The sequence below is a fragment of the Manacus candei genome, unplaced genomic scaffold, assembly GCF_025592945.1.
Source record: "Manacus candei isolate 608988 ecotype Guabito, Panama unplaced genomic scaffold, ASM2559294v1 h1tg000007l, whole genome shotgun sequence".
Taxonomy (NCBI): domain Eukaryota; kingdom Metazoa; phylum Chordata; class Aves; order Passeriformes; family Pipridae; genus Manacus; species Manacus candei.
In genome coordinates, this window is record NW_026138055.1 from 3,956,910 (window position 1) to 3,981,736 (window position 24,827).

At 43.5% G+C, this 24,827-nt stretch overlaps 1 protein-coding gene across 1 annotated transcript in view; it reads left to right on the forward strand.

Moving 5' to 3' along the window:
- The first annotated feature begins 2,143 nt into the window (after positions 1–2,143).
- PTCHD4 (patched domain containing 4) overlaps positions 2,144–24,827 on the forward strand; it is an 80,781-nt gene continuing 58,097 nt past the window's right edge. Inside the window, exon 1 of the mRNA XM_051810195.1 lies at positions 2,144–2,884. Coding sequence (XP_051666155.1) covers positions 2,285–2,884 — 600 coding nt within the window. The 5' untranslated portion in view covers positions 2,144–2,284. The remainder of the gene's footprint in view (positions 2,885–24,827) is intronic.

Sequence of the window (24,827 nt, forward strand, 5' to 3'; positions counted from 1 at the left end):
TAATTTGTACCAATGGGGCTTAGCATTTCCTGGAGTTGTTGAGGCAGATTTCCATCATAGGCAATATCTTAAGATGTGCAAATAGGTGGCTGATAGGGTTTTTCTGCAGAATTTCCCACCTTAGACCTCTCCTTTGTGTTGCCTGTAAGAACTCCAGCCCACATTTGCAGATCAGCAGTATCTAGGCTACTAAATAAAAAAAAAGCCTGAATTTGAAAGGCATGATGTGCTTGCAGCACTCATTCAAATGCCTAAAAATTAAGCCAGTTTTACCAAGGCAGTTTTGAATTTTAGCCACTGATTTCAGTCATGTAGGTTTCCAATCCAGTGCTCTCAGCCTCTCTGTTCCTTGGAGGAATTTCATGTTTCCACACTTCTGAAGGACTTCAGGCCCCTAATCTGAATAACTGTCTCTGCAACCTAACCCACACCCTTCAAAGCCATCAAAGACGAGCTCCTTCTTTGCAAGTCCTGTTCATCAACACAGAATCATAGGATGATTAAAGTTGGAAAAGACCTCTAAGATCAAGTCCAACCATTAGTAGCAGTAAAAGCGTGTGTGTAGGGGTGCCAGCATGAAAGGCATTGTTGAATATGCTGTTTTTCTTCAAAACACTGATAAATACCTCAAGCTGAGCACAACCTGCTGTTTATCTAGTCCTGAATTGGACAGAGGCTGCTAACTAACATTATCAAACCTCCCAGTTTCCACTCACCCTTCTGTTTCTGTGGGGTTTTACAAGGGAAAAGCCTTGTTCTCTCAGACTTTGCACAATGTCCTTGGTCTCATCCCAAAATAAATAATTTCTGCTTGACAAAACTAGCTGAAATACAGCAGAAACTTGGTGAAGGGAGAGACGCCAAGTAGAGATCTGCATTATTCTGGGGGTTGTTTTTTAATTGCACTTAGAATTACAAATATGAAGCTCATGCAAAGCTAGCTTGCCTTTCCTCCTTCCTTTCCTGCAAGGGGCTGTCAGGTCTGCTGGGCTGGATCTGCTGTCCTGAGCAGTCCTGGCTGAGGCTCCCGGAGGAGCAGAGCTTGCTGCCTGGAGAGTTGGTGGGCAGCTCGCCTGCTGCAAACGCATTTCTCTGCTGCTCGCCTTTGGTCCGGAGAGCTGCAGAATTTTTCTCCTCTTATGTAATGGTCTGCTGGTATCTTTGCTCGGAAAACCTCTTTTTCAGCTGGAGGGTGTCAGGAGCCGTGTCCTACCTCTCCTGGGTCACTGCTGAGAGAGCAGCTGGCCGGGGGAGATGTGCCAGGGCGTGGGGCAGCAGAAGGGAGCAGCTCCCCTCCCCTTCCTCCTCTTGTCCCCAGCCTTTCCCTGGGTCACCCTCCTCCTCGTAGGAGCACGGGGCAGCTCCGCCTGGGCGACCACGGGCAGCAAATGGGGGAAAAAGGGAAAGGGGAAATCTGTACTGGAGCAGTGTGTGTCGGGTGTCCCCCCGCCCTGAGAGCCACAGCGCGGCTGGGGCAGAGCCGAGCGTGACGGGGGGATGCGGTGGGACATGGGGACGAGAGCGGAGCGCGGCGAGGGGATGCAGCAGCGGCGGGACCGGGGGATGAAGAGGGGAGTGCAGCGAGGGGACGCAGCAGCCGCGGGACCGGGGAACGAGGGAGGAGCGAGGCGGCAGCTGCTGCTTCTGCTGCTGCGGGAAAGCGGTTCACCAAGTCTCCGAGCCGGAGCTCTCCCTTCTCCGGCAGCCGGCGGGGATGGGGAGGAGGGGGCGAGGGAGGGGCGCGGTGGGGTCGGGGGACGTCAAAATGCAGCATCATCGTCCTGCCCCGGCAAATTCCGTACGTGTATGTGTGTGTGCGTGGAGGGGAGAAAGCGAGCAGTGCGAGGGCACTGCCCGCACCGCCCCGGAGCAGCTGGGCCGGGCGCCGGGCTGCGCGGGGCGCGGAGCGGAGCGGGCACTGCGGAGCTCCCGGTGCAACGCCCGAGCCTCGCCGGAGAAAGGGGGGCACCGGGAGGGAGGGGAGGGAGGGGAAGGGGGGCGGCGATGATAGCTGACTCGGGGGGAGGGAGGAGAGAGAGCGGGGGGGGGGGGGGGGAAGAGAAAGAGGGAAAAAAGGCAAGGACCCCCCCCGTCCTCCTCCCTCCCCTGCTCGGTCCCTTCCACCCCCGGCACACACACACACACCCGCACGCACACACACACCCCATTGATCAATATTTGGCTGTCTTGCTGCAACTTGCTGCAGTCTTTTAAAGGAGTAGTAGAGAGAGAGGGAGAGAGAAAGGGAAACTGGCAGGAAGGGGTAAGGAGCTACACATGTCACATGTGCTTTCTAAGACGGCCAGGAGCATCTGCAGGCTGGATCTGGTGGAGGATGCTGCGGCAGGTGATACACAGAGGGCTCCAGTCGTTTTTCTACAAGCTGGGCTTATTCGTGAGCAGGCATCCGGTGTTTTTCCTCACTGTGCCCGCAGTCCTGACCATCATCTTCGGCTTCAGCCTGCTCAACCGCTTCCAGCCTGACACTGACCTGGAGAGCCTGGTAGCCCCCAGCCACAGCCTGGCCAAGATCGAGAGGAGCTTAGCCAGCAGCCTTTTCTCCCTCGATCAATCCAAAAGCCAACTGTATTCGGACTTGCACACCCCGGGGAGGTATGGCAGGGTGATTCTCCTCTCCAAACCCGGAGGCAATATTTTGCATCAGGCTGATGTGATCCTGCAGATCCACCGAGCCGTGCTGGAAATGAAGGTGAACTACAAAGGCTATAATTATACTTTTTCCCATCTGTGTGTGTTGAGAAATCAGGATAAGAAATGCGTGCTGGATGATATTATTTCAGTGCTAGAGGATCTGAGGCAGGCTGCCCTCTCCAATAAGACAACAGCCAGGGTGCAAGTGAGCTATCCCAACACTAAATTGAAGGTATGCTCTTACTGCATGCTTTTGCCAATTAAAGAGGCAGCACTTCATTTCTTGTCCTAAACAGCAAAGAGGAATATAATCATATCTATCTCTCTCTATGGAAATGTGTGTGATCTGGGCTATCCTTGGGAAGCAGCTGAATCCGGTGCCTTGCTATTGTTCTGGGAGAGGAGGGAGGGTGGGGGACTGGATGCTACTGAAGCAGGAGAAGCAGGGAGCGGAGAGCCTGAGCACCGGGAGACCTTGCAGGGCCCTGAAGGTTCAATATACAGAGGAAAAGGGAGACGAGGTCGGTGGGTGGTTCAGAGCTGGGTTGCACTATCACCTTTTCCAGCCTCACTGCTGTGGTGGGATAATTTATCTTTAGTGTGCCCAGAAAAAGCTTTCCTCAAAGACGTAGAAAGCTCCTGTATCTGCCTGCTCCTTCCAGTGCTGTAGGAGCAGCAGGAGGTTTGGGCCAGAAGCGAATTCAGGTGTCCTGCCTTCTTTACCTGCATGCAAAGAAGGGGAGGTGGGATTTTTTTTTCCCTCTCAGTGTGAAAATTATTAACTCTGTCACTGAAGGATGGGCTGGAGTTTTGGGATGGATACAAACAGCTGGAGGCTTCCAGCAAAGTTGAAACAAGGTAAAAGGTGAAAGTAGTTTCAGTGGTTCCAATTAAAAGAATAAACAATGTGGCACAAATTATGTCAGGACTATTTCCCTGGCATAAAAGCTCCCATCTGCTTTCCCTCCCATCTGGAGCAACCCAGCTCACCAGGACTAACCTGCTGTGAGTAAACAGGTACAAAGTTTGCAGGTGGCTCAGGGAAGAACTTTCTGTGGATTACAGTGTATCTGCATGCTCCCTTGGGCATTACACCAGAGGCAGGATTTATTTACCAGAGTGTAACAAACTCCCTAGCACGCTATTTAGTCATGGCTCAGGTCATAGGGAGGAGGATACGGTCCTCCTTGTACACCAGAGATCTTTGGGGTTACCTGTCTCTCTTTTTTCAAAGAGTTCCTCAAGGATGAGGGAGGTAGTGCTCTTGCAAGTACCAGCACCAAGATCCTGAAGTCATAATTTGGTTCTTCCAGTTCATTTACAAGAAAAAAAAAAAAAAGGTAAAATCAGTTTCTGTCCCAAAATCTGAAACAGAGACATAGATTGTTTTTACTGGTCTCCTTGCTTCAGTAAAAGGGCCGGGTGGGACAACTGGGATTTGGTCCTGTGGCTGTAGATGTTACAGTAATTGCTTTGTGCAGAGTTGTGGCTGTTTGAGCTGAGTGTGTGGAAATGAAAAGGTGTCCTTGCTGCTGCTGGAAAGTACTGAATGCAAGGAGTACTCAGAAAAACAAATTATTCTGGATTAAATATCCCTGAACAAATTTTATCTTCTAGTTGACTGCAAAGACAATCCTGCTATTGCAGAATTAAAGTGCTTCTACTCCGTTTTGTTTGTCTTTAAAGTTAAGATTAAGGTAGTTCAGTGGAGAACATTGATAATCTAGACTAATATAATTGTAATGCACTTTTGTACAGAAATTGTCATCCCACTCTCTCAATCCAGATTAATTTTCTTCTGTAGAGAAACACTAACTGAGCTTGGTAAAACTTGGATGGGGTCACCTGCAATGTGTTTTTTTATGAGAATAGTGCCTACAGCTCCTCCTTTTTTAAAGATAAAGGCAAAGGACAAGATATGTGATCTAGATTAGTGACCTATTGGAATAAAAGTGCTTGGTAGATAATTCACACAGAGAGAAAGGTTTTCCCAAAGCATAGATGTCTGACTCTAAGCACTGCAAAATACCAGCCCAGTACCTTCAAACCCCCAAGTAGTTGTTGTATATCATCATCTGGATGAAGGAATAAATGCTCTTAAGTATCTCAGTTTAAAGTTGGACAGAACAGGTAGCTTTCTACCCACTTTCCAGTGAAAGAACATAAAGCCACCAAAATCTGTGACTGTGTTTCAGAGAAAAGCCAGCAATTACAACCCATTTCTGTGGAAAAGGAGAGTTCCTACTTTTACTGAGAAAAAGAAATACACTTTGCCACAATTTTTTGTGTTCAGGTACAGTAAGGACTTTTTTGTGGGACTATAGTCAGCCCTGAACCTGCGCTGGTCTTCAGCGATGGTGTGTCCACAGAGACTCCCCTCCTCTGGTCTCTTTGGCTCCAGCTGCTGGGAATAAATTACTATTTTGTGTAGATTAATTCTCTAGGTCATCCCTGTCATCTCTGTTGTCCCATCTATCAAGGGTTAGGAAGGTGTGTGCTCTCCTTCAAGCCATGAACAAAGTCTTGGGTTAATTGAGGCTCACGGGCTATTTACTGACCTCCCTCTCTTTGCACCTCTGAGCAAAAGCTGTGGAAATCCAGGCCTGTGTTGCTTGTTCTGAGGTGTCCAGTTGTGCTTAACCAGAAGTATCTCAGATGCTGCACCCACTAGGGTAGATCAGTTTCTGGGTGTTCAGCAGGGGGAAACAACCCCTGTGGCTGTATCTGCGAGGGTTTTTATTTCTTCGCTCTTGAGTTGTGACATGAAGGAGTAGTTGTGGCTAAACCTCATGGGACTGCAAATGAGAGGGCCAAATCTGCCTGCTCTTATTCAGTGTGGACCAGAGCTCATCACATTCACCAGTCCATGCCCTTGGGATTTTTCTCAGCTAAACTTTTCTGCATCATTAAGACCCACCAGATCTTCTAGGTTGCCTCATTTTCCCAAAGGTCACGTTGCTTGATTAATACTGGTAGATTTTGCTGTCTTTTTCTTTCAATAATGGCCTCAGACTGAACAAAATTCTTCTAAGAACAATATGGGGATTTACAAAACATGAAGGTGCCCCAGATGTGTTTAGTCTGCAGCCGACATGGGTCAAGTGTCAAACTGTACTGGTTTGAGAACCACAATGACAATGTTGAGCTGCTCCAACCTCACCCCTGCTCCATGTGGGAGCTGTTAAAACACTTTGTAGTTTTTCATTTCCCCCAAGCCTTGTGAGCAACTCTCACTTTGTCCTTCTTGTCTCCTGATGGAGGCCAAATTCATTCAGTTCTCTGAGGTGAGGCTGGCTGAAAGCTGACTGAGAGTGAGCTCTTGACAGGTCTCCCATGGGAACTTTGTGGGAGCTGTCTGAGCAGGTTTAAGCAAACTGTTCTAGTTTTGAAACAGCTCTTATTGGACTGCAAAATCTGATGAAACTGCTCAACTTTTGCTGAGGAAATCTGTATGTGGAGGGTGATGTTTGTTTAACCCTTACTCGCTGTATGTTGAAAGAGGTTGTAGCCCTGAATACTTCTATCTTCACTGCCCTTCTGTGAGTCAGGAAGCCTTGGTCTTTCCACTTGCCAGAGAAGGAGCAGAGACAAGGCACTCACATTCAGAGTGCAGACTGCAGCATGGTTTCCAGCTCCTGAGATGGGTTTAAAATCCACTCTGGCAACACAGGGGTCATTGTAGACTAGCTCAGGTGAACTAGGCTATAGGAAAACGCCGGCTCCCGTTGCTTTGGGGACAGTATCTAGCCTGTTCACGGTTATTGCTACGCTGCAGTCTGCAGCCCAGTCAGAGAGTGACTTGCCCAAGGTCATGCAGATAGACCGTGGTGGAGCAGGAAAACAAAGCTGGATGCATGAAGTCTTGATGAAGACTTTTGAGATACGTCCTGGAGAAAGATTCCTCGTGCTTTCCTCACTCCAAGACATAGAAATGGTGCTCCTGTGCTTGGGATCTGGATTGTGCCCTAACTGCATAGATTGAGCAAATCTACACTGACCATCGGTCATCAAACTGTTAAATCTCAAGTTTTGTCTAAACTTGGCATTATTTTTGTCAGTTGAGACCTCCAGGACAGTACCTGGATGTGACATGAAGGACAGCATGGGAAAAGGTTCACTTCTAGCTGGTATATCTACTCTGTCCTCGACATAACAGTGTGCAGTGTTCTTAGAAGTGGACACATTGTGCCCTTGGCCCCAGTGTGGGGGCCAAAGTGTGGTCTGAGACACAGTTTATTCATTGGTATAGACGGAATTATTGATTACATGGGGATTACTTCTTGTGTAGAGTCAAATATGAGGGAAGAGATTGTTTTTTGACACTAATTTGTTAATAACCCCAGAAAATTTGCTGTCCTACTCCTGAAAAAGAAAAGAAAAAAAAATTAAAAAAAAAATAAAAATTATTTCTGAACACAGTCCTTACCCAGAGGGGAAAAAAACCACAAAAATATTTTTTCTGGTATTTCACCTTTACCATTTCTTTTCATGTTTATTTGCTAGTTTGTATGAGAAAAGATAGTAACTGAGAACTTGCCTCTCTGAGATCAGAATGAATATGATAACTGTTGGTTTAAAGAAATCTTTTTCAACAGATTGGTTTCTGTAATACTGCCTTCAATTAATTAAGTATCAGTCATTTATGAACACTATGCTAAACAGTAGCCCATAAACCAGAGATCTCTATTACCACATTTGTGATAAACACATCAGCTGGATATTGAATCTGTTCTTGCATAAGCAGAAAAGTTACTTGCATTCACTGAACATCTTGAAACCTCTAAGTGTAGATTTGGTCATGGCCAGATTCTCAGTTTTTCTCACACTAACAGCTGTACTTTTAAAGGAGTCTTGCTCCATTTGCATTCGTGGAGTCTTTCCCACTGCTCTAAGATTAATCCCTCCTTAGATGTCCCTGAGGCATGGGCCACCTCCATGAGACAGAGAGGATATAAAACCAGAGCCCACCTACATCAGAATAGGCATCTGTGCACCAATAATGTCCACAAACTGATTATTCCTTCAGTAAAATCAGTTCAAATATAAGATTAACTCCAAGGAGCAGATGCTTCCTCGGAGACAATGTGGCTCTGTACTCATTTGTGATACCCCCTGCCCCAATCCAAACCTGTGGGTCAGAATCTTGTGAAGTGCTCCATGGCTGGCAAAAGCTGCTAAGTCAAAGCAAAATAATAAAACATGCAGGGAGAAGATCAGAAGAGGAAGGCTGGAGGCTGCAGATAGTTTTCATCTCAGCCTCTCAGATCAAGACAGGATTGGGCAGGCTGAGCTCAGAGCAGCTGCTCAGTAGCATGAAAGCAAGCGGAAAATGTTTGAAGGCTGGTAGCATCTTCTGTCTCACAGGTTGGGAAACTTAATTGGGGAAAAAAAGACCCTTTTGTTCTTCCAACTCTGTTTCCATACTGGCTGGCAGGACTAGGAAGGGCTCCTCACCCTTCTCACCTCGATGGGCTGGTGGAGCCAGTAAAGACTGCAAGGAAAATATTCTCCACTGACCTTCTGGGTCACCTTGGTTATCTGCTTCATGCCATCACCACCCTCCCAGCTATTCCACTTTTTAGTTTTGTCAGCACTTGCTGGGGGATGTGGCCTTTTGTTCAGTGCCAGGTCTTGATATGAATAATAATAGAGAAGCAATTGGAAGGTTGTTTAGGTAGAGAGAACAGGAAGATGCAATCGAAAAGCCCTTCAGTTAGTAGCAATGGCTCATCCCCATGGATCTTGGATAGATGTCAACTGCTTGCCAAAGGAAGAAAGCCTAGTAGCACTTTTCCATCTTCCTACAACAGATAGTCCTCTGTGGACATAAACAAAATACTTATTTCTTTTATTAAATATTTGGTTAACACTTGGCAGTGTTAACACTGACATAGTACCCTACACCTTTACAAAATATCTTTGGAGCCCCTTACTATACTGGCTGTGTGAGCTGTTGGAGGGCTCTGAAATTCTCTCTTTAGATTTACAAGGAAAGTAAAGAACATGTGTCATATTCCCAGAGAAAGATGCTTTTGAGGAGAGGTTCGGAGAGGTTCGGAGAGGAGATCCTTAAACCAGCTTTAACTGTTTAAATACATGCTCTATGGTAGAAGTGGGAAGAACTTTGTAAGGACAAAATTAGATTAATAAATATGGCCAAAAAATTCTTAAATCATTTAACATCCTTTACGTGTATGTGTCTATGCATATTACATGCATACCTTTGTCAGTTGGTAAACAATGATGTGGGTAAGGCTGTGCTAGACATTTCATAAACAGTAATCTAATAGCAAAACCTGTATTAAACCTCTTCAAACATTAAGGGATAAGAGACCTCTTTGCACTCTGCATGGTGCTTATTACAGATGTCACAGTGAAAAAAACTGCTGACTGGTTTTCCAAGAGAATTGAGTTAGGAAAATCACGATCTCACATTTCTACTGAAAGCTTTTAATTTATGCAGGTCCCACATCCACTGCACCCTCCTAGTGCAAACAGCGAGACATGGCTGGGACTTGAGCTGTGAAACAGCTTTAAAAATGGATGAAGAAAAGTCTTCAGTGATGGAGGAAAGCAGGTGCCTGTGTGATGGAAAGGAGAGGGGAATGCAACAGGAGTCTAAAAGGGCAAACTATAAAGTCTTTTAAACCTCTCTTTCTCACTACGTTAGTCCTTTTCTCTGTTTTCCTACCTACCAAGGTGCAAGATGCTCATGTGGAGAATAGACAGTAAAGGAAATTCTTGGAAGTGGGGCTGTGAGGCATCCTACAAAGGGAGAGAGCAGTGACAGAGCTCCTGAGCATTGCAGAGACGATCACATGCAGTGGCACGTGTCGTTGCCCTAGCCCTGGATTCACCAGGTGGGAATTAGCCTCACTTTTACACTGGTCAGGCCATTTGGGAGCAGGAGCCTTGGGTGGAGTGCTGAAGACCTTTGATGACACTAGCAAGGGTGACCTGATGGCAACAGGAAGATTTCCAGCTTTAAAGAATTACTGTAGAAGCAGCTCAAGGGTAAACTGGTAATAATTTCTTAGTGGGCAGCTCTGGTATTGAACAGAAACTTTGCTGAAGCTTTTTTCTCTTCCTTACCACCACTCACACAATTCCTGCACAATGCTAGTTCTGCACGCCCAACAGTGGCTCTGTGGCACACCAGACAGTCTCACAGCTGTGAGTTGGCCAGATCAGCTTTTCTCGCTGGTTTTATATTTAACCACCACATATGCCCTCCTTCATTCCACCCTTGCCAGCAAACTGGTACCACTGCCAGGGAGCTGCTGGGTGATCCTGGGTTGACAGACCGGTACATCACTGCCTGGGTAATATTGCAGAAGGTTTTGGTCTGATAACAATCTATAACTAAGATGGAAAAGTTAGTTGGCAGCACAGGTATGTGATGCTTCCGGAATATGTATGACGGCAAATGCTTTGGTGTCTCACAGAATAATTCTTCTTTAGAAATACCGGTTGCACAAACCCTAAAGCTTAGTTGTCTGCTCTGAGGGCACCAGAAAAGGTAAAGGGCAGTTCTGCCTAGCTGCCCCACACCTTTGAATGCAAAGCAAGTCACAGAGACTCTCAGGGTAATGCAGCCCACCTACAAAGGACATGCAAGTGGGATTAAATAGGGGCTCCTAATATGGTCCAATCTACCATAATTATTTCTTTGTTCAGTTGGTAGGAGACCTGGGAGCTGCCATTGAACACCTCCACAGGGAAGCCCAAACACCTGACGTGTATCCTCTCACAATATATAGGAAACATGAACACCACCCAAAGAACTGGTTCAGGGGGCACCTAAAATTTATGCCCAAGTTTGGTACTGAAACAAGACAGAAAAGTTGCCTTTGTGTAAGACAGGGTCTTGCTTTTATTACACCTTGTGTAATTGTTTCCACCAGCATTACCCAAGTGTTGTCAGTCTGGTGGGGAGGTGTTAGTATTACCACATACATGGTGCATTTTTGCACGTGTGTCAAACAGCTTCCTAAAGGGTGCTACGATTCAGCGGTGGCCATGGAGCATTTTGCTGCTTCTCTGCTAAATCTTGTATTGCCTGTGCTAAATCATGTATTATCTGTGCTGTGAGTAGGGCTGGCCCATAAAATTTCAGATTAATCTTTTCCTATCAGAAGGCACAGTACTCTTGAAACCAAAAGCATCTGTGAAACACTGTCTACCTTGCCCCTGATTTCATTTTGGAGGATGACAAGAGAAGGGCAGTTTCCTTTAGTTTCATTTTGACAGGCCACCAACAAAATATTTCCTTTTTTTTTTCTCTTTTTCTCTCATATTATACTTTGGGTTAGAAAATGAAGGAGATAAAAAAAACAAAATCACTTTAAAAGGAAATGTTTTCCCATGTTCAAACTTTGGGGAAGGAAAATCACAACCATAGGCTCTGTCTGGCAGGAACCCTGCATGTCTGAGGACACAGCCCAGACCCCCTGGACATGACTGTACCCCCAAGAGGATGCTCTGGCTCTTGTTAATGCTGTTTTTCACTGGAGAGCAAGACACTGCATTGATGGGCCAAGTGGTCCTGGCTTCCAGTTTTCCAAGCAGGTTTAGTTTGTAAAAAAATTTGCAGTTCATTGAGAAGATGTTGTTAGCAGTACTTCATTATGCAACTCCATCTCTTTGATGAGATTTGTGACTTAAATATAAATCACCTTTTTCCTAACCATTTTCCAGGATAGTTTCTTAGAGCAGATTTTGATTCATTAACCAAATACATTAACAAATTCAGTGCAGAGTAGATGAAACCTGGAAATATTCATGTGAATTTTTGTCCCTAAAATTTACACTTCAATTTGTTCATGTTCTTGACTCTTACCAAAGAAGGGAGGTTTTATTCACAGATAAGCACAAAACATCCCCCAAAAGAGATTTCAACACATAGACTTTTGCATTCAGATTAAAAATCCATTTGTCCTCAAGGGTGGCTGGAAGGTATGGTAGTAAATGCTCTAGTAGTGTTTCTTTGTTAACTAACCTTAATTTTCCTACCCATAGCTGATTTCCCATGTGCATGTAGAAAACACTGGTCACTCAGTTGATGTACAACAGATTTATCATAGTAAATTGCACAGCAATTTGGGACACCAGCAGAGAAATGTGAACATTTCTGAAGATTTACAAATTTCTGTCCACTCTTTCCCCAGGCTTCAAGATTAGCACAGGTATTAGGTTTTAGGTATATACATAAAAAAAAATTTCTCAAGCTTGATAAGCTTAAGAGGTCCACTGCTCTCATAAAGTATTTTATGTTTTGGTTTTGAGAAGTTAATCTTAGAGAAAAGAGTGCTTTGGGTTTGGTTTGATCTTGGGAGTTTTTTTGTGGCTTTTTTTTTTTTGTTTTCTCCTAAAAGAATAAAGGTTGTATTCTTACTTTTACCATTTTCTTGCCTCAAGTATCAGATTTTGGAGGTGGGGAAAAGAGGACATCCTTGAAGGGAAATTCATCTTATATAAATGCCAAATGCTGTAATTGCATATGGTCCATGGTCTTTTCATCACAATATTCACCTCAAAAGGCAAGTTAAAACAGGTCATTTGTCACTACTTAACAGATCTGAACTAAGCTCCTTTAGGAACGATTCTGATACTGTTCTTGTGGAAAACCCAATTACTTTTTGAAGTAGCAAAAATAACAAGGAAAAATAAGGCAGAATGAGACGTGTTTTCATTTTGTTTAAAGCAGCTAAAAAAGGTAACCAGGACAGAGAATAGCCCAGGACGAAGCTCAAAGAAACGTAGGTCCACCCTTAAACCACTTGAGTTGGGTTTTCCTAGAGCCTGTTCAATAAGGATACAGTGGATAGAAAGGATGACATTTCAGATACTGCTTGGTGAAGGAGCAGCTTGGGGTGTGGGACGGTGATTTTGGTGCAGGAACATGTATTCAAGAATTCATGTTCTGCCGTGACTTCTCCTGTACATTGATTTTCCCATCATAAAGGAGGGCTGTGCTACTGCTGGGGAAATTTAGAGAGCTTGTTGGAGTTTTATGAGCAATCTCACACCTCTTCCATGTAACATCAAGAGGTCAAAGATGTAAAAGGTTTATAAGGTCAGTCTAACCCACTCCCTGGCCTGTGCAGGATTATGAGTAAACCATAACAGAAAAATTAATTCAGTTTGGCTTGAATGGGAAATCAGTCATGTGGGTTGGAAACTGGTTGAAAGACTGTAAACGAAGAACCATGATAAATGCTAATGTAACAAGTTTATGGACGGTATCTTGCAGGGTATCTGGAGAATTTGTGTTAGGTCTGGTCTCATCTAACATCTCTATTAATTATCGGGAAATGGAATTGAATTGCACAGGAGTGAAGTTCACAGACAATATTAAACAAGGAGGACATGTCAGCAGCAGCTGAGTCAGAGAATTTACACAGACAGAACCAGAGCAGTTAGAAAGCCAAACAGAAAATAATGTTATTTTCTGAAGAGTTTTATCTGTATTCTGGTGCCCAAAGGGCAATGTAGGGTCCTCCTTTGGAATAGATTCCTGTTAGCTGAGTTTTGCAAATCAAAAAGTGAAGGTGAAGCACTTAAATGATATGATCAAGGTCAAAGACAAAGTTGATGTTGAAGTTGGGATTTTGCAGCCTCCAGAGAAAGGCCACTTGTATTTACTTCTGACTCTGACACTGCTTAGCAAGGATGGACATTTCAGCACTCGATGTTCTCCTTCATCCTTCACCTTCTTGCAGATCAAGCTCTGCAGGACAAACACATCTCCCTATGTTGAGCTTGAATACTGCTTTGGAGGCTATAGATGATGTGTTAAATTACCAGGGAAGCCTTGGTTGTTGCTTTGTTTTGGTCCTTTTGTTATCTTTCTAGAAACAAATTAGTCTTTTTCTGGAAGCTTGTGCTGACTGGATTTTTGACAGATGATTTCATTTGGATGATCCCTTTAAGTTCTTTTGCCATGTTGTGAATCCTATGATTGTTCCCCAGCACCTCAAATTCAAATATCCTAATACTCCTAATGTCACAAATTGGCTCAATTTTGTCCATGTTGAATTTTGTCGTTTATTAATTATATATCTTGATTGTGCCAGGGAAAGATTATCATAGCAAATGTTTTTAAAACTCATTTGAACAGGATAGTTAGAAAATATTCAGTTGGACCATTTCTACTATTTTTTGTCCAACTTGACCATGATTGCAGACCAAGGGTCCAGGAATAGGCTGATGATATTTGTGAAATGAATTGTGGAGTCAGACCACTTTGTCTCCTTTTCTTGACAAATGTCCACAATGTCAGGACCTTTGCTGCAGTGGATGGGACCTGGTCTTGCCTTCAGAGCCAGGTTGTGACCCTACCACTGAGGGTCCATGATGTTGCAATTTGTGGGTGTTCATGCAGAGAGTCATTACAGGATCACTTATCCCAAAGATGGGATCCATTTCCTCTAATCTGAGCCTTTTTCTATTCAGCAGCTACCCTAAACTGGGCCCAATGTGCAATCAGGGGAGAGAAGAATGAACCTCCAGAAGCAATGCATTTCAGTTTTTCTAAACATCTACGTTAGGAGGGGATGAATTCACCCTTCAGAGATTTCGTGGACCAGAGACCTTTATAGAAAAGAGTTACATCAGGTGAAGCATTTCCAAAAGACCTAAGGAATAATCTGCACTTGCACTGACATGAGAAAAAACCTCCCAGAATAATTCCATGGGTAAAATCTAGGCTTACTCTCAAGTCCACTGCAACTTTGTATCACTCCAAGTCTCTGACAGGGTTTTGAAAAACTCTTTTTGAAAATTATTATTAGACAGTTGCAAAAGAACTAAAATACATTAATCTGAATAAGGAATTAGCTCCCACTGAAGGAACTGGAATTAAATGCCATCCTCCTGCAAAATAGATTGCCAGATATTGGCAGTTTATTGCAGCAGGGAGACAGAGATTTTGCATAGTGCTCAGAAGACAAATGCTAAGATTCCATCATCTGGAAGTGCTTTACCATCTGATTACTCTTTGGCTTACTCTATCAGAATTTTTCCCTAAATATTTGTTTGAAGTCCAAAGCTGGCTAAATACCACAAGGTCCCACCATCTGCAGCATTTTTGTTTAAAAATCAAAAGTCCAGTCCTTTCTGTTCTGCCAGAACTAAAACCTTTCCAAATAGACTATACTGATATAGACTGAAAAATCACTTTGCACTGCAGGGGATTTTGGAAAACTTTTTTTTTTTTTAACATCTATCACATTAAAATAATTGTAAAATCTGTTACATTAAAATAATTGTAAAATGTCTGTTTGGGGAGAAAAGTTTTGTTGTCCTGCAGGGACACATCTCAAATGAGTTGAAAAGATGGTTGTTGATACTATTATTATTTCCAGTCAATATTCTGCATTTCTCCAGAAATCCTTTTACAGAGTAATTAAACACTCATCTTCCTTGATATCTTGAGCTCATTCTTAACAGCAGCACTATGTTAACATCTAGGTACACATATAACCTAACTTTAAGCATTTTATGAAGTTAATTCAAGTAAGGTTTGGGACACTGGGGGCTTTAGGAGGACTAAAATCCCTAAGAAAGAATCCTTGAATGAATGAGATTCAGTCCATGTAAGATCAAAATTACCTTCCAGAGGTGCCCTGTTTTTCTCTTCTGCTGGAGCTGGCAGCCCAGTAGTCCTGGTATTTCCATTCTGAAGGTTTGGTTAGGCAGCCTCAGGACCCCAGAGCCTAAATTATGACTTGTTCTGGTCGAAAAGGCACATCCAAATCAGAAACTCTGCTTGAAGTTAATTGTGTAGTTGAAGTAAGGACAAATACTCAGCTGTGAAATACAGCCACCTTGAGGATGGAGCCATTCAGGTGTAGCATTGCTGACATTACCACCAGACTGTGGGGTCTGAGCACAGAAATTGAAGAAATGCTTTGCCAGCTGGCAGCAAAGAGGGGATGAGGGGATTAAATCTGTCTTCTTTTCTTATTTTTTCTTTCTTCCCCTCCTGTTGAGTTTGCATAAACTTGGATTATTTCTCCAATCCATTTCACCACACGCCACGTGAACTTCTGCTCCCAAGCTTGGCAGGGAGGAGATGCAGTCTCAGGATGGAGAGGGAAGGGACCTCTCCTTTGACAGCATCACCAGTTCACTCTACGAAATACAGTGACTGAAGAAAATCCAGCATCAGATGGGAAGGTTTTTTTTAAAACGGGCAGCTTCTCCAGCTGTGTGTTTGCACAGCACCTTGCACAGCAGGGTCCTGGGCTGTGCCAGAACCTCACTGGTGACCAGTGATTATGGTCTGAACCGAGACCTCAGCATCTGCTGTACTTTGTGTGGGTCCTCCCAGTCCTCCACAGCACAGGGGCTGCATTGAGATATTTTTCCAGACATGCAGAGCTTGATCAGTAGCAGTTGTTAACAGCCCCTGAAATCTTTGGATGAAAGTTCTGGGACAATGCAAAATTTTCTTGTTGTCTCACACCGTTGTTTATCACTTGTTTGCCATTGCAAATGTTCTCTGTGGTGTCTGAGACAACACAAGACACCCTGTCCCACAGAGTATGACTGAAAAAATACAGGTTGAAATCTGACCCTCATAGTGTCAGCAAACTTTCAGTGGGAGAGCTCTCCAGTGATGGAAGGCAATGAGAAACCCAAAGTGGAGATCATAGAATCAAAAAATCATTTAGGTTAGAAAGATCATCAAGATCATAGAGTCCAACCATTAACCCAGCACTGCCAAGTCCACCACTAAACCATGTCCCCATTTACCACATCTACATGTTTTTGAACACTTACAGATGATGCCATGAGCTTTACTTTATAAACTGAAACAAGAATTAAAAAGCCCTGTTACAGGATCGCACATGACAACACCTTCAACTCTGTGGGCTGCTAAGAGCATAAGATTTTACAGTGAAAGGCACAGGTTACAAGGTGACCTTGAGATAGATTTTTATAAATTTAAAAGCTACCTGCTGATGTTCATATGTAGAGGTGAAAAATCTCTTTGAACGTACTGAATTCAAAAGTATCTTGGGTGGGAGTCAGCAGATTCCCAGCTTCAGTTAGATTTTAGTGCATAAACACAGGCCTACTTCAATGTCTCATTCCCACTTCCCCTTCCCAGATTCTAGTTCAATATTTAAAAAAAAAAAAAAAGGGAAAGCATCTGAAACTAGACATTTTTTTGGCTCTCTCCAGCTAACAAATGGCCAAACTCATTAAAAACCAGCGTGTGCTGGAGGGAAGGGAGGGATGCTTCACGGTAGAGAAATCGCCTCACAATGCCAAATTTGAGACTCAAAAAAAAAAGGGGAAACTGATTAATTATCTCTTAGAAGAGGGGAATTTTCAGCCAGAAGTGTTGTGTCCTCAACTGTATCTCCTTTGTGCAGTGCCTTGTTATATCTTATTGAGCATTGTGAGAGTAGAAGTTCCTGATAGGACTTGTATAAGAGTACAGCAGCATCTTGCATTCAAAAGCTGAACTTAGTTAATGGTGCTTCCTTGTATATTAACCTCAAAACCACACTAGTCCCAAAATCTTGCCACATCACGCTTGGCTCTGTCTGATTCTCAGTTACTTCTTTTCTTCTTGCCTTTGATAAAACATTTTTGCAGCGTTTCAGTACTTTGGTTGCTGGTCCCCAGAGAAACCAGGATGAGCAGAGACGGAGAAAATTAAAGAGATGTTTGCCAACATAAAACATAATTTGAAAAGAAAAAAGCATCCTTTTCTGTGTCGTTATTGAAACTTCAGATTGTAAGGGCTTAAATGATCCTGTGGATCTGCTTTACTCCTCACTTTTTATTCTCTACTGTTTGTTTTTTAACATTTCCTTTAAATGGAGTAATAAAACCAGGCAAATCCAATCCCTTTTGCTTCCTGGCAGGTTTTCTTCCTATTTCTTGTGTGTACTGAACTTCAAGCAGTGTAGGGAAAACAATTAGAAAAGGTACACAGTGGGATGCTCACAAAGCAAGAGGGCCCACAAACCTGTCAATGAAAACCTGTGTCCTCCTTTTAGGATCTCCTGTTAGAGACAATCATTGGATCCTATTCATTTCCCCCAAAACTCTTCAACTTTTGCATACTAAGGACATGATGAAGTTTTTTAGAGTTTTATATCTTTTGCTTTTGTTGATACATAAAGAAGACAAAAAAGGGGATTTTCTTGATTTTTAGTATTTTGGACTGTCTTCTTTATTATACTTTAATAATTAAGATCTTGTTTAACCTATAACTCCATGGACTTCAAGGAAAATTAAGGTTAAGCATTCCCACGAGACAGAACGCATTCTGGTGGAATATTGTCCTGTCTACTCCATTTGGAGAAAACCATAGCCCTCTTGAGATAACAAAACTGTCTTGATTTCACCAAGGTACAAGATAGCTTTAATTTATTAATCTTACTTACTTTTTGTTACCAGTTTCATTCAAATCACTGCATTTGGGACTAGGATTTCTTTATTAAAAATGAAGTTCCATTCTTTCTCCTTCCAAGCAGCTCATTTCACTTTTTTGTTTGTTGAAGAGCTGGAAAACCAACAATACTCTGAGACTCCCAAAGGCATCTTCCAGGTGTGTCATGGAAGACACCATCTTGGTGCATCATGGTTTAAAACTGGACAGAGACTGAACATTGGACTAGATGGACCACTGGTCTGCACTGAAAAAAGCATTTCTTGTCTTTTTATGCTCTTCCTAATTTTCTTCATTTCCTTTGAGTATTTTTAACATGGAGTTTGAGCTGTGAATTAAGTCAGAATTAATATGGAGTATTCATTGATTAAAAGTATTCATGATATAGATTCCTAGGGATTGGCAAATATGAGAGATGGTAAATGTGTTCTTCAAACACATTCCTGCATACATCACTGCGAGTGTTTAACTGTATATATCCAAATACTGGTGTTTTGTGCAACTCCCTTGAGGCACTTCTGTCATTCCTACATTTCAGTGATTCATTCCTACATTTCTCCTTGGCACAAAGAAAATCCTTTGGGATGAACAGTAGCTGTGGACAAGACCATGGAGACAAGGACAAATTTTTTTAAATTGGACCTGGGTATTCCTCATAGCTTAGCAACTGTCAGAGGCTTGTCTTAGTTTGCAGAGGTGGAAAGCCACAGCTGCACCATGGATTTCCCCTCTTAAAGTCATGTATGCTCTCCTTGTAAAAGGAGATGTTTAATCTATCACCTTTGTGGTGATTGCTTTTACCATCACCCTTCATCCCGAAGGATTTAGGAGCCAGATGAACCTTTACCTGTTGCTCTGCAATACCAGGCAAGATCCACTGGTAGGGACAGGCTATGAAAAGCAGAAGATGATCCCAAGGTGCTGCCTCAAGGATTTGCAATCCTGGGCAGGGCAGAGCACAAGCTCAAAGGACAATGAACAATGAGGAGGGAGCAGGGACCCAGTGCCTGCTGGAAGGTGAACATGTGTCACCTACAAGGTGTGTTGAGCCACCCACCTTCATCCTGAGTGAACCATCCCACTGGTCCCCCGGCTGGGCATCCAAAGCAAGCTGTGCCCTGCATCCATCTCATGGGGCTGGGGACCAGCCACCAGTTCACCTGCCTGTGAAGGTGAAAAGTTATGTCCCTGCTGTGCCTGTGTCCTGCTCCTGGTGGAGGGGAGAGAAGAAAAATGCAGATAGGTGAGCTGTGCCATGAAATTATCTCCCAGTGCTTACACTGTCTGTAACTCCCCCATCTTCCAGCAACACCCTTCCCCACTTAGGGAGATGTGTGATCCCAGCCAGTGTGGCTATTACTCATCAGCTTCAAGGACACCACTGTGTCCTTGGGTGCTGTTTAGGACAGCTGGGGACAAAGCTGTGCTGGGCAATAAATCTAATTCTCCTTTCCCAGAAGAACTGGGATGGGATCTGAGATGGACCAAATGAGAAAGTGACCTTATGAGAGAAGGGGTCATTTGAGCAAAGAAGAGCTTGAAGACAGGACAAAGAATGATGAAGGATTGAAAAGGATGTAAAGGTAAAATACAATCTAGGAGGGAAATGGACTGGAGCTGGTCTGGGAAGGAGAGGTCTTTCATTCTGGGGGAATGTGCAGGGGAACCAGAAGGTGAAGGTAGAGTCTTTTCTACTTTCCTTTTGTCCTTCCTTTTTCTTGACAGAGATGTTCAATTGAGGGTGGTGAAACAAAGGAACAGCTTGTCCAAAGAGGTGGTAGATTCCCCATCCCTGGAAACATTCATGTCCAGGTTGGATGAGGCTGAGCAACCTGTTCTAGTTAAAGATGTTCCTCCTCATTGCATGGGATTGGACCAGGTGACCTTTAAAGGTCCCTTCCAACCCCAATCACACTATGATTCTCCAAAAACCTACTGGGGTGATACTGAAGGAACTCAGAACAGCCTGTCCACTAACACAAGCTCCTCAACACAGAAGAACTCTCTAATAGCAGTCACACTTTTCTATTGCACCCTTAGGAATCCTTCCTTAATTTGATTTACTTGGAAGGAGTAAATCTGTGTTAGGAACATTGCTCTTATTCTTTATTATTACTTCTACAGTATATAAGTCTCTTGAAACACTTTTAGTTTGTTCTTTTCTCTTTTAAATTACCAGATAAAAACTAGAAATCCAAAGCTGTAATGGAAAGGAGCACAGGCCCAGAGTCATCACAAAGAGGTGCCAGATGGTTCTGGTTACCTTTTGGCTGTTTTGGATACTTATTCATTTGAAAATCACACAAGTGGTCAAGGATTTCCCTGGGAGGAGGATGAAGGTCTGTGTGTTTGTTACCCTGCAGGATGTGCCTGTGAAGGGGCCAACATGAGCCAGGAATGACAAGACAGTTCAGGTAGTTTTGTGTTTGCATTTGTCACTGAACATGGTCAATATCTCCTAAGTTTTTAGCATGATAAAGGCTGGGGTCAAGTCTTAAGTAATCTCATACCTCTGCTTTAAATGGAGAGAGATAGGCAACTGCAGAGAACAAGTCTGACCTGTACCTCTGGATGTGCCTGACTCTTTCCAGTGACCATAAAACAAATTTGCTTGATGAGTTGGTGAGCTGAGCCACATCATTGCTGGGTAGCTGGAAATAATGAGTTGTTATTTATTCCAGCAGAGACTTAAAGGATTATTTCCTGGAAAACTTGTCATGGCCACTTTCATATGTTTCACTTTTGCTGTGTGAACAGACTCCATGGCCTTTGCTGTGTCCCTGTTTCCAACCAACCAAGGTGCAGTTTTACATCAAATGCACTGCCTTCAGTGTTAACTTCCCCTGGATGCTTCCTCCATACTTCATCCACACAGAATAGCTGCACAGGGACAAGCACAGCAAACATCCTTGTGGGTGTGCAAGAGCACCTACACAACTCTGAGAGAAGGAAAACTGCTACATAAAAATGTATGGAAAATGTTGAATGAATGAATCAGCATTACGTGCAACTGTTGGAAAGGAATGCTTCAAGAATTCTTGGTAATTGGTGGCTGTCTAATAGGGATCGACTGGTACAAGGTCTCTGTGGATAACTGTACCAGGGACAGAGAAATCAGTTTTACAGTGAGGCTGAAGGATGCAGGAATAGCCCTATATGTTAAACCTTAAATGAAAGGGGATTTTAGTTTTTTTTTTTACCTCGAAAACTGGCAACCGGCTGAAAAATAACTGGCTTCATGCTAACCTCTGTGGGGTTTAGCATAATAATTTCTGTGACCTACAGTAGAGGAGGAATGTCCTTATCAGAGGGAGAAACAACTGCATTGATCTCATTAGGATGTTTATCACACAATGTATTTCAGCAGACATTCCTGGTTGCCCTCTGTTGAGCATTTTAAGCTTTTAAGATAAAATAGAGTGTAACCAGGATTGCATGTTTTCTCCTAACATCGCTATAATGTAGCTTGATAATGATCTATCACTCCAGTTGATGAGAGGTACCAGTTAAAGAAAAATAAAAATAGAGATAAATTTGCTGGCAAATGTCCTGCAGATGTACTTGAATAAAAGTGATCTGGCAGTAGGGAACAAGGGCTCCTCTCCTCGCCAGAGATCTGAAATGAGTTTCAAAACTCTCACCAGCCCTAACCTCCACTGAGTGGGGCCCTGGGAAGGCAGGAGCCCTCTCAAAAAGACCTCAAACTGTGAGAGGGTAGTCAGTGGAGGCTGATGCCATTCAAAGCAGAGATGAATTATAGGACCATTTACATTGGAAAAGACGTCTAAGATCATCGCGTCCAGTCATTGACCCAGTGCTGCCGGGTCCACCACTAAACCATGTCCCTCTGTGCCAGTCCTCACAGCTGGCCCTCCCCACCATTTGCTTCAGTAACTACAGTCCTCCTTTCTTTCTGACTTAATGTGATCTTGGACAAAGAAAATATCCCAGTAGATGATAAGGCATCCTGCCCAGGGCAGTGACCACACAGAACCCGCAGGGTGGGAGTTGGGACTGCAGCAGCTGCACTGAAATTATTAAGGAAATGAAAAAGGTCCCAGGTAATTTAGTAGAGAGAGAATATTGCTCATATTGCTCTGGGGCTGCATCCTGAGAGAATCTGTGCCTACATGAGCACCAGCAAAAGATACTTAGCTCAGAAGAGCAGCTGGTTTTGTTTAACCTGGGAGGTCCTGCACTCAGCTATGGAGCAAGCCAAACATCACCATGCCACTTACACATCTTCTTAGAAAATTAGGGGCCAAACATCTCTTACAGATGAGTTTCTAGCCTGAAGTGTGGAAGGGGTTTATTCTGTATCCTTCCATTCACTGTTAGTAATTTTTACTACTGAACAGACAAGGAGTTTGGATTTTCAACCAAGTGCAAGGTCAGGTCTGCATAAACAGACGTGGTGAAATCCATCAAGCTGGGGGAAAAGGAAGGTGAATCTGTTCATGACTGTCATCTTAGTTCTCATTCTCCTCCCTTTCAGAGTCTAAATATACCGAACAGCTTTGGGACATCTAGAGAAAGAAAGGGGAGGACACAGAAACCAATTAATTAGCATACATCGAAGCAAAGATTTTAGCTTGGCCTCTGTTTTAGATCAAGTATCACATGACCCAGCAAGTGATCTATATTTCATGCCACCTTTAAAGACGCTTGGATCTGGAGAGAATTAGCTGCCATCAGAATCTGGGAGAACAGACACTGTGAAGTTTTCATTAGACGTTCAAGAAAAATGTTAAAGAAAGAGAGGAAGACACATAGACACAGACTGGAAATCTGAAATTCAGGTTCCAACCATGCAAGTGACCTTGCTAAAGACAGTTAGCATCTTATGTTGTAGATCCTCTGGAGATACATGGGTGTAAGGTGGTATATAACCAATAACTATTATTATTATTCTATTTTTTTGAGTTTTTCCGTGTATAGCATCAGAGAGTAGCAAGAGATGTAGATAAAAAGTGTAAGGGGTAGTCTGAAACATGAAACTACTGTTATGAAATTAAAAACAGCATCATGTAGGCATATACCAGGAAGGACGTGCTAATTATCAGCAGGAAGTGTGTTTTTTCATGAGGAACTAGGTGACCTTGTTTTTCCCAGACCTTAGGCTTAGTCCAGGAGCTTAGCTGTTCATGTCTCCTTCTTTCACTAAGGTGGTCCTGGAGGACAACAAAGACCTTGGCATAGTGAATAACTCCCTGAAGTTTCCATGAGATACCAAGAAAGAGCTAATTCCCTGGCTTGGAGGCCTCTTGGAGTCCTGTTGGCAGCACTGGATTCCATTTTCCTACATCAGTTGCCACCTGTAAAACGGGATGAAAGACTATATTTTCCCCATATTTTTTCTGCGTTCCTTGCTGAGACTGTAACCACTGCTGAAACAACCCTACTCAGCACAACAGGAACTTTTTCTCTCTTTAGAGTGTTTGACAAAGGTAACAGATGGGGGAATGGTTTCAAACTGAAAGAAAGTGAGTTTAGATTAAATATTAGTAATATTTCAGGGTGGTGAGGCACTGGAACAGGTTACCCAGAAGCTGTGAGTGCTCTGTCCCTGAAAGTGTTCAAGGCCAGGTTGGACACAAGTTGGTCTATTGGAAGGTGTTCCTGCCCATCATGGGGGGTTAGAACTCAATGATCTCTAAAGTCCCTTCCAATCCAAACCATTCTGTGATTCTGTGATCCTCTAAGATCTGTATTAGAGAAGGGCCCCATTTTCCCCTGTGTTGTGGCACCACATTCATGCTTGCATGTTATAAAAGCAGCAAAGGTAAACCCCTTGCTTAGATAGGAAACAATCTGCCTTTGGAAGCAAAGGAACGGACAAAACGACCTCAAAGAAATCCAGCATCTGTGATTTCCTCAATTCCATCTGAAAGCTTACTCTCTGTTTTGCTGACATATGAGCTGGGTGCCCTGTTGTACATCAGTGTAAAAAATAGCTGTTATCTGCTGTTTCGTGGGAGATATGGCAGAACATAATTTATTTGTGGTTGCTCTGCTGCCTCTTTTGAAATGTTGCCATTGCTCGGTGCACTTTTCACAGGGGAAGGCAGATGGTCATCACGAAGTTTCCCATAACCTTGGTGTGTGTGCTGCACAGTGGAGCAATGAAACCTGAATTACAGTGCATGGGCTGGGTTTGGAGCTGTGCTGCTAAAGCCTCCTGCAGCGGCTGCAAACCTCTGAGTGTCAGCACTGCACATGCACATGCTGAGGAAATATGACATTTCTCCCTAAAATTTCAAAGCCAGTGCCAAATGGGATTTTTAACTGCAAAGTTGCATCCGATGTGAGCCTGGACTGCATTGCTCAAACATCAATTACGGGCTCGGAGATGTATTTTTTGTGTGCATATTAAGTGTGAACTCTCCTTAGAAAAAGTAGAAATAATCAAAACAGGATTCTAGCATGAAATGACAGGGACGAGGATCTTTTGGAGTCCAAACAGCACCAGCTGCCCCTCTGTGCCAGCTGTCTCTGCTTGTGTGACATTTGCAATGAGGCTTCAGGTGATTTGAGAAGCTGGCATTAGACTGCAATTCACCTTTCGTGTCAGCTCGCGCCAGGATACCTTGCCAGAAGCTGTTATTTCAGTGGGAAATAACAACAGGGAATAGGGGAAAAATGAACTTCTGAAAAGCATTTTGTCCTGTTCCCTGGGCTGTGGTAGGCAAATGCCGGAAACAGTGTGAGCTCCTGCCATGAAAGCAGGCATAGGCAGAAATTTCTCAGTGAGAGGATTACCTCC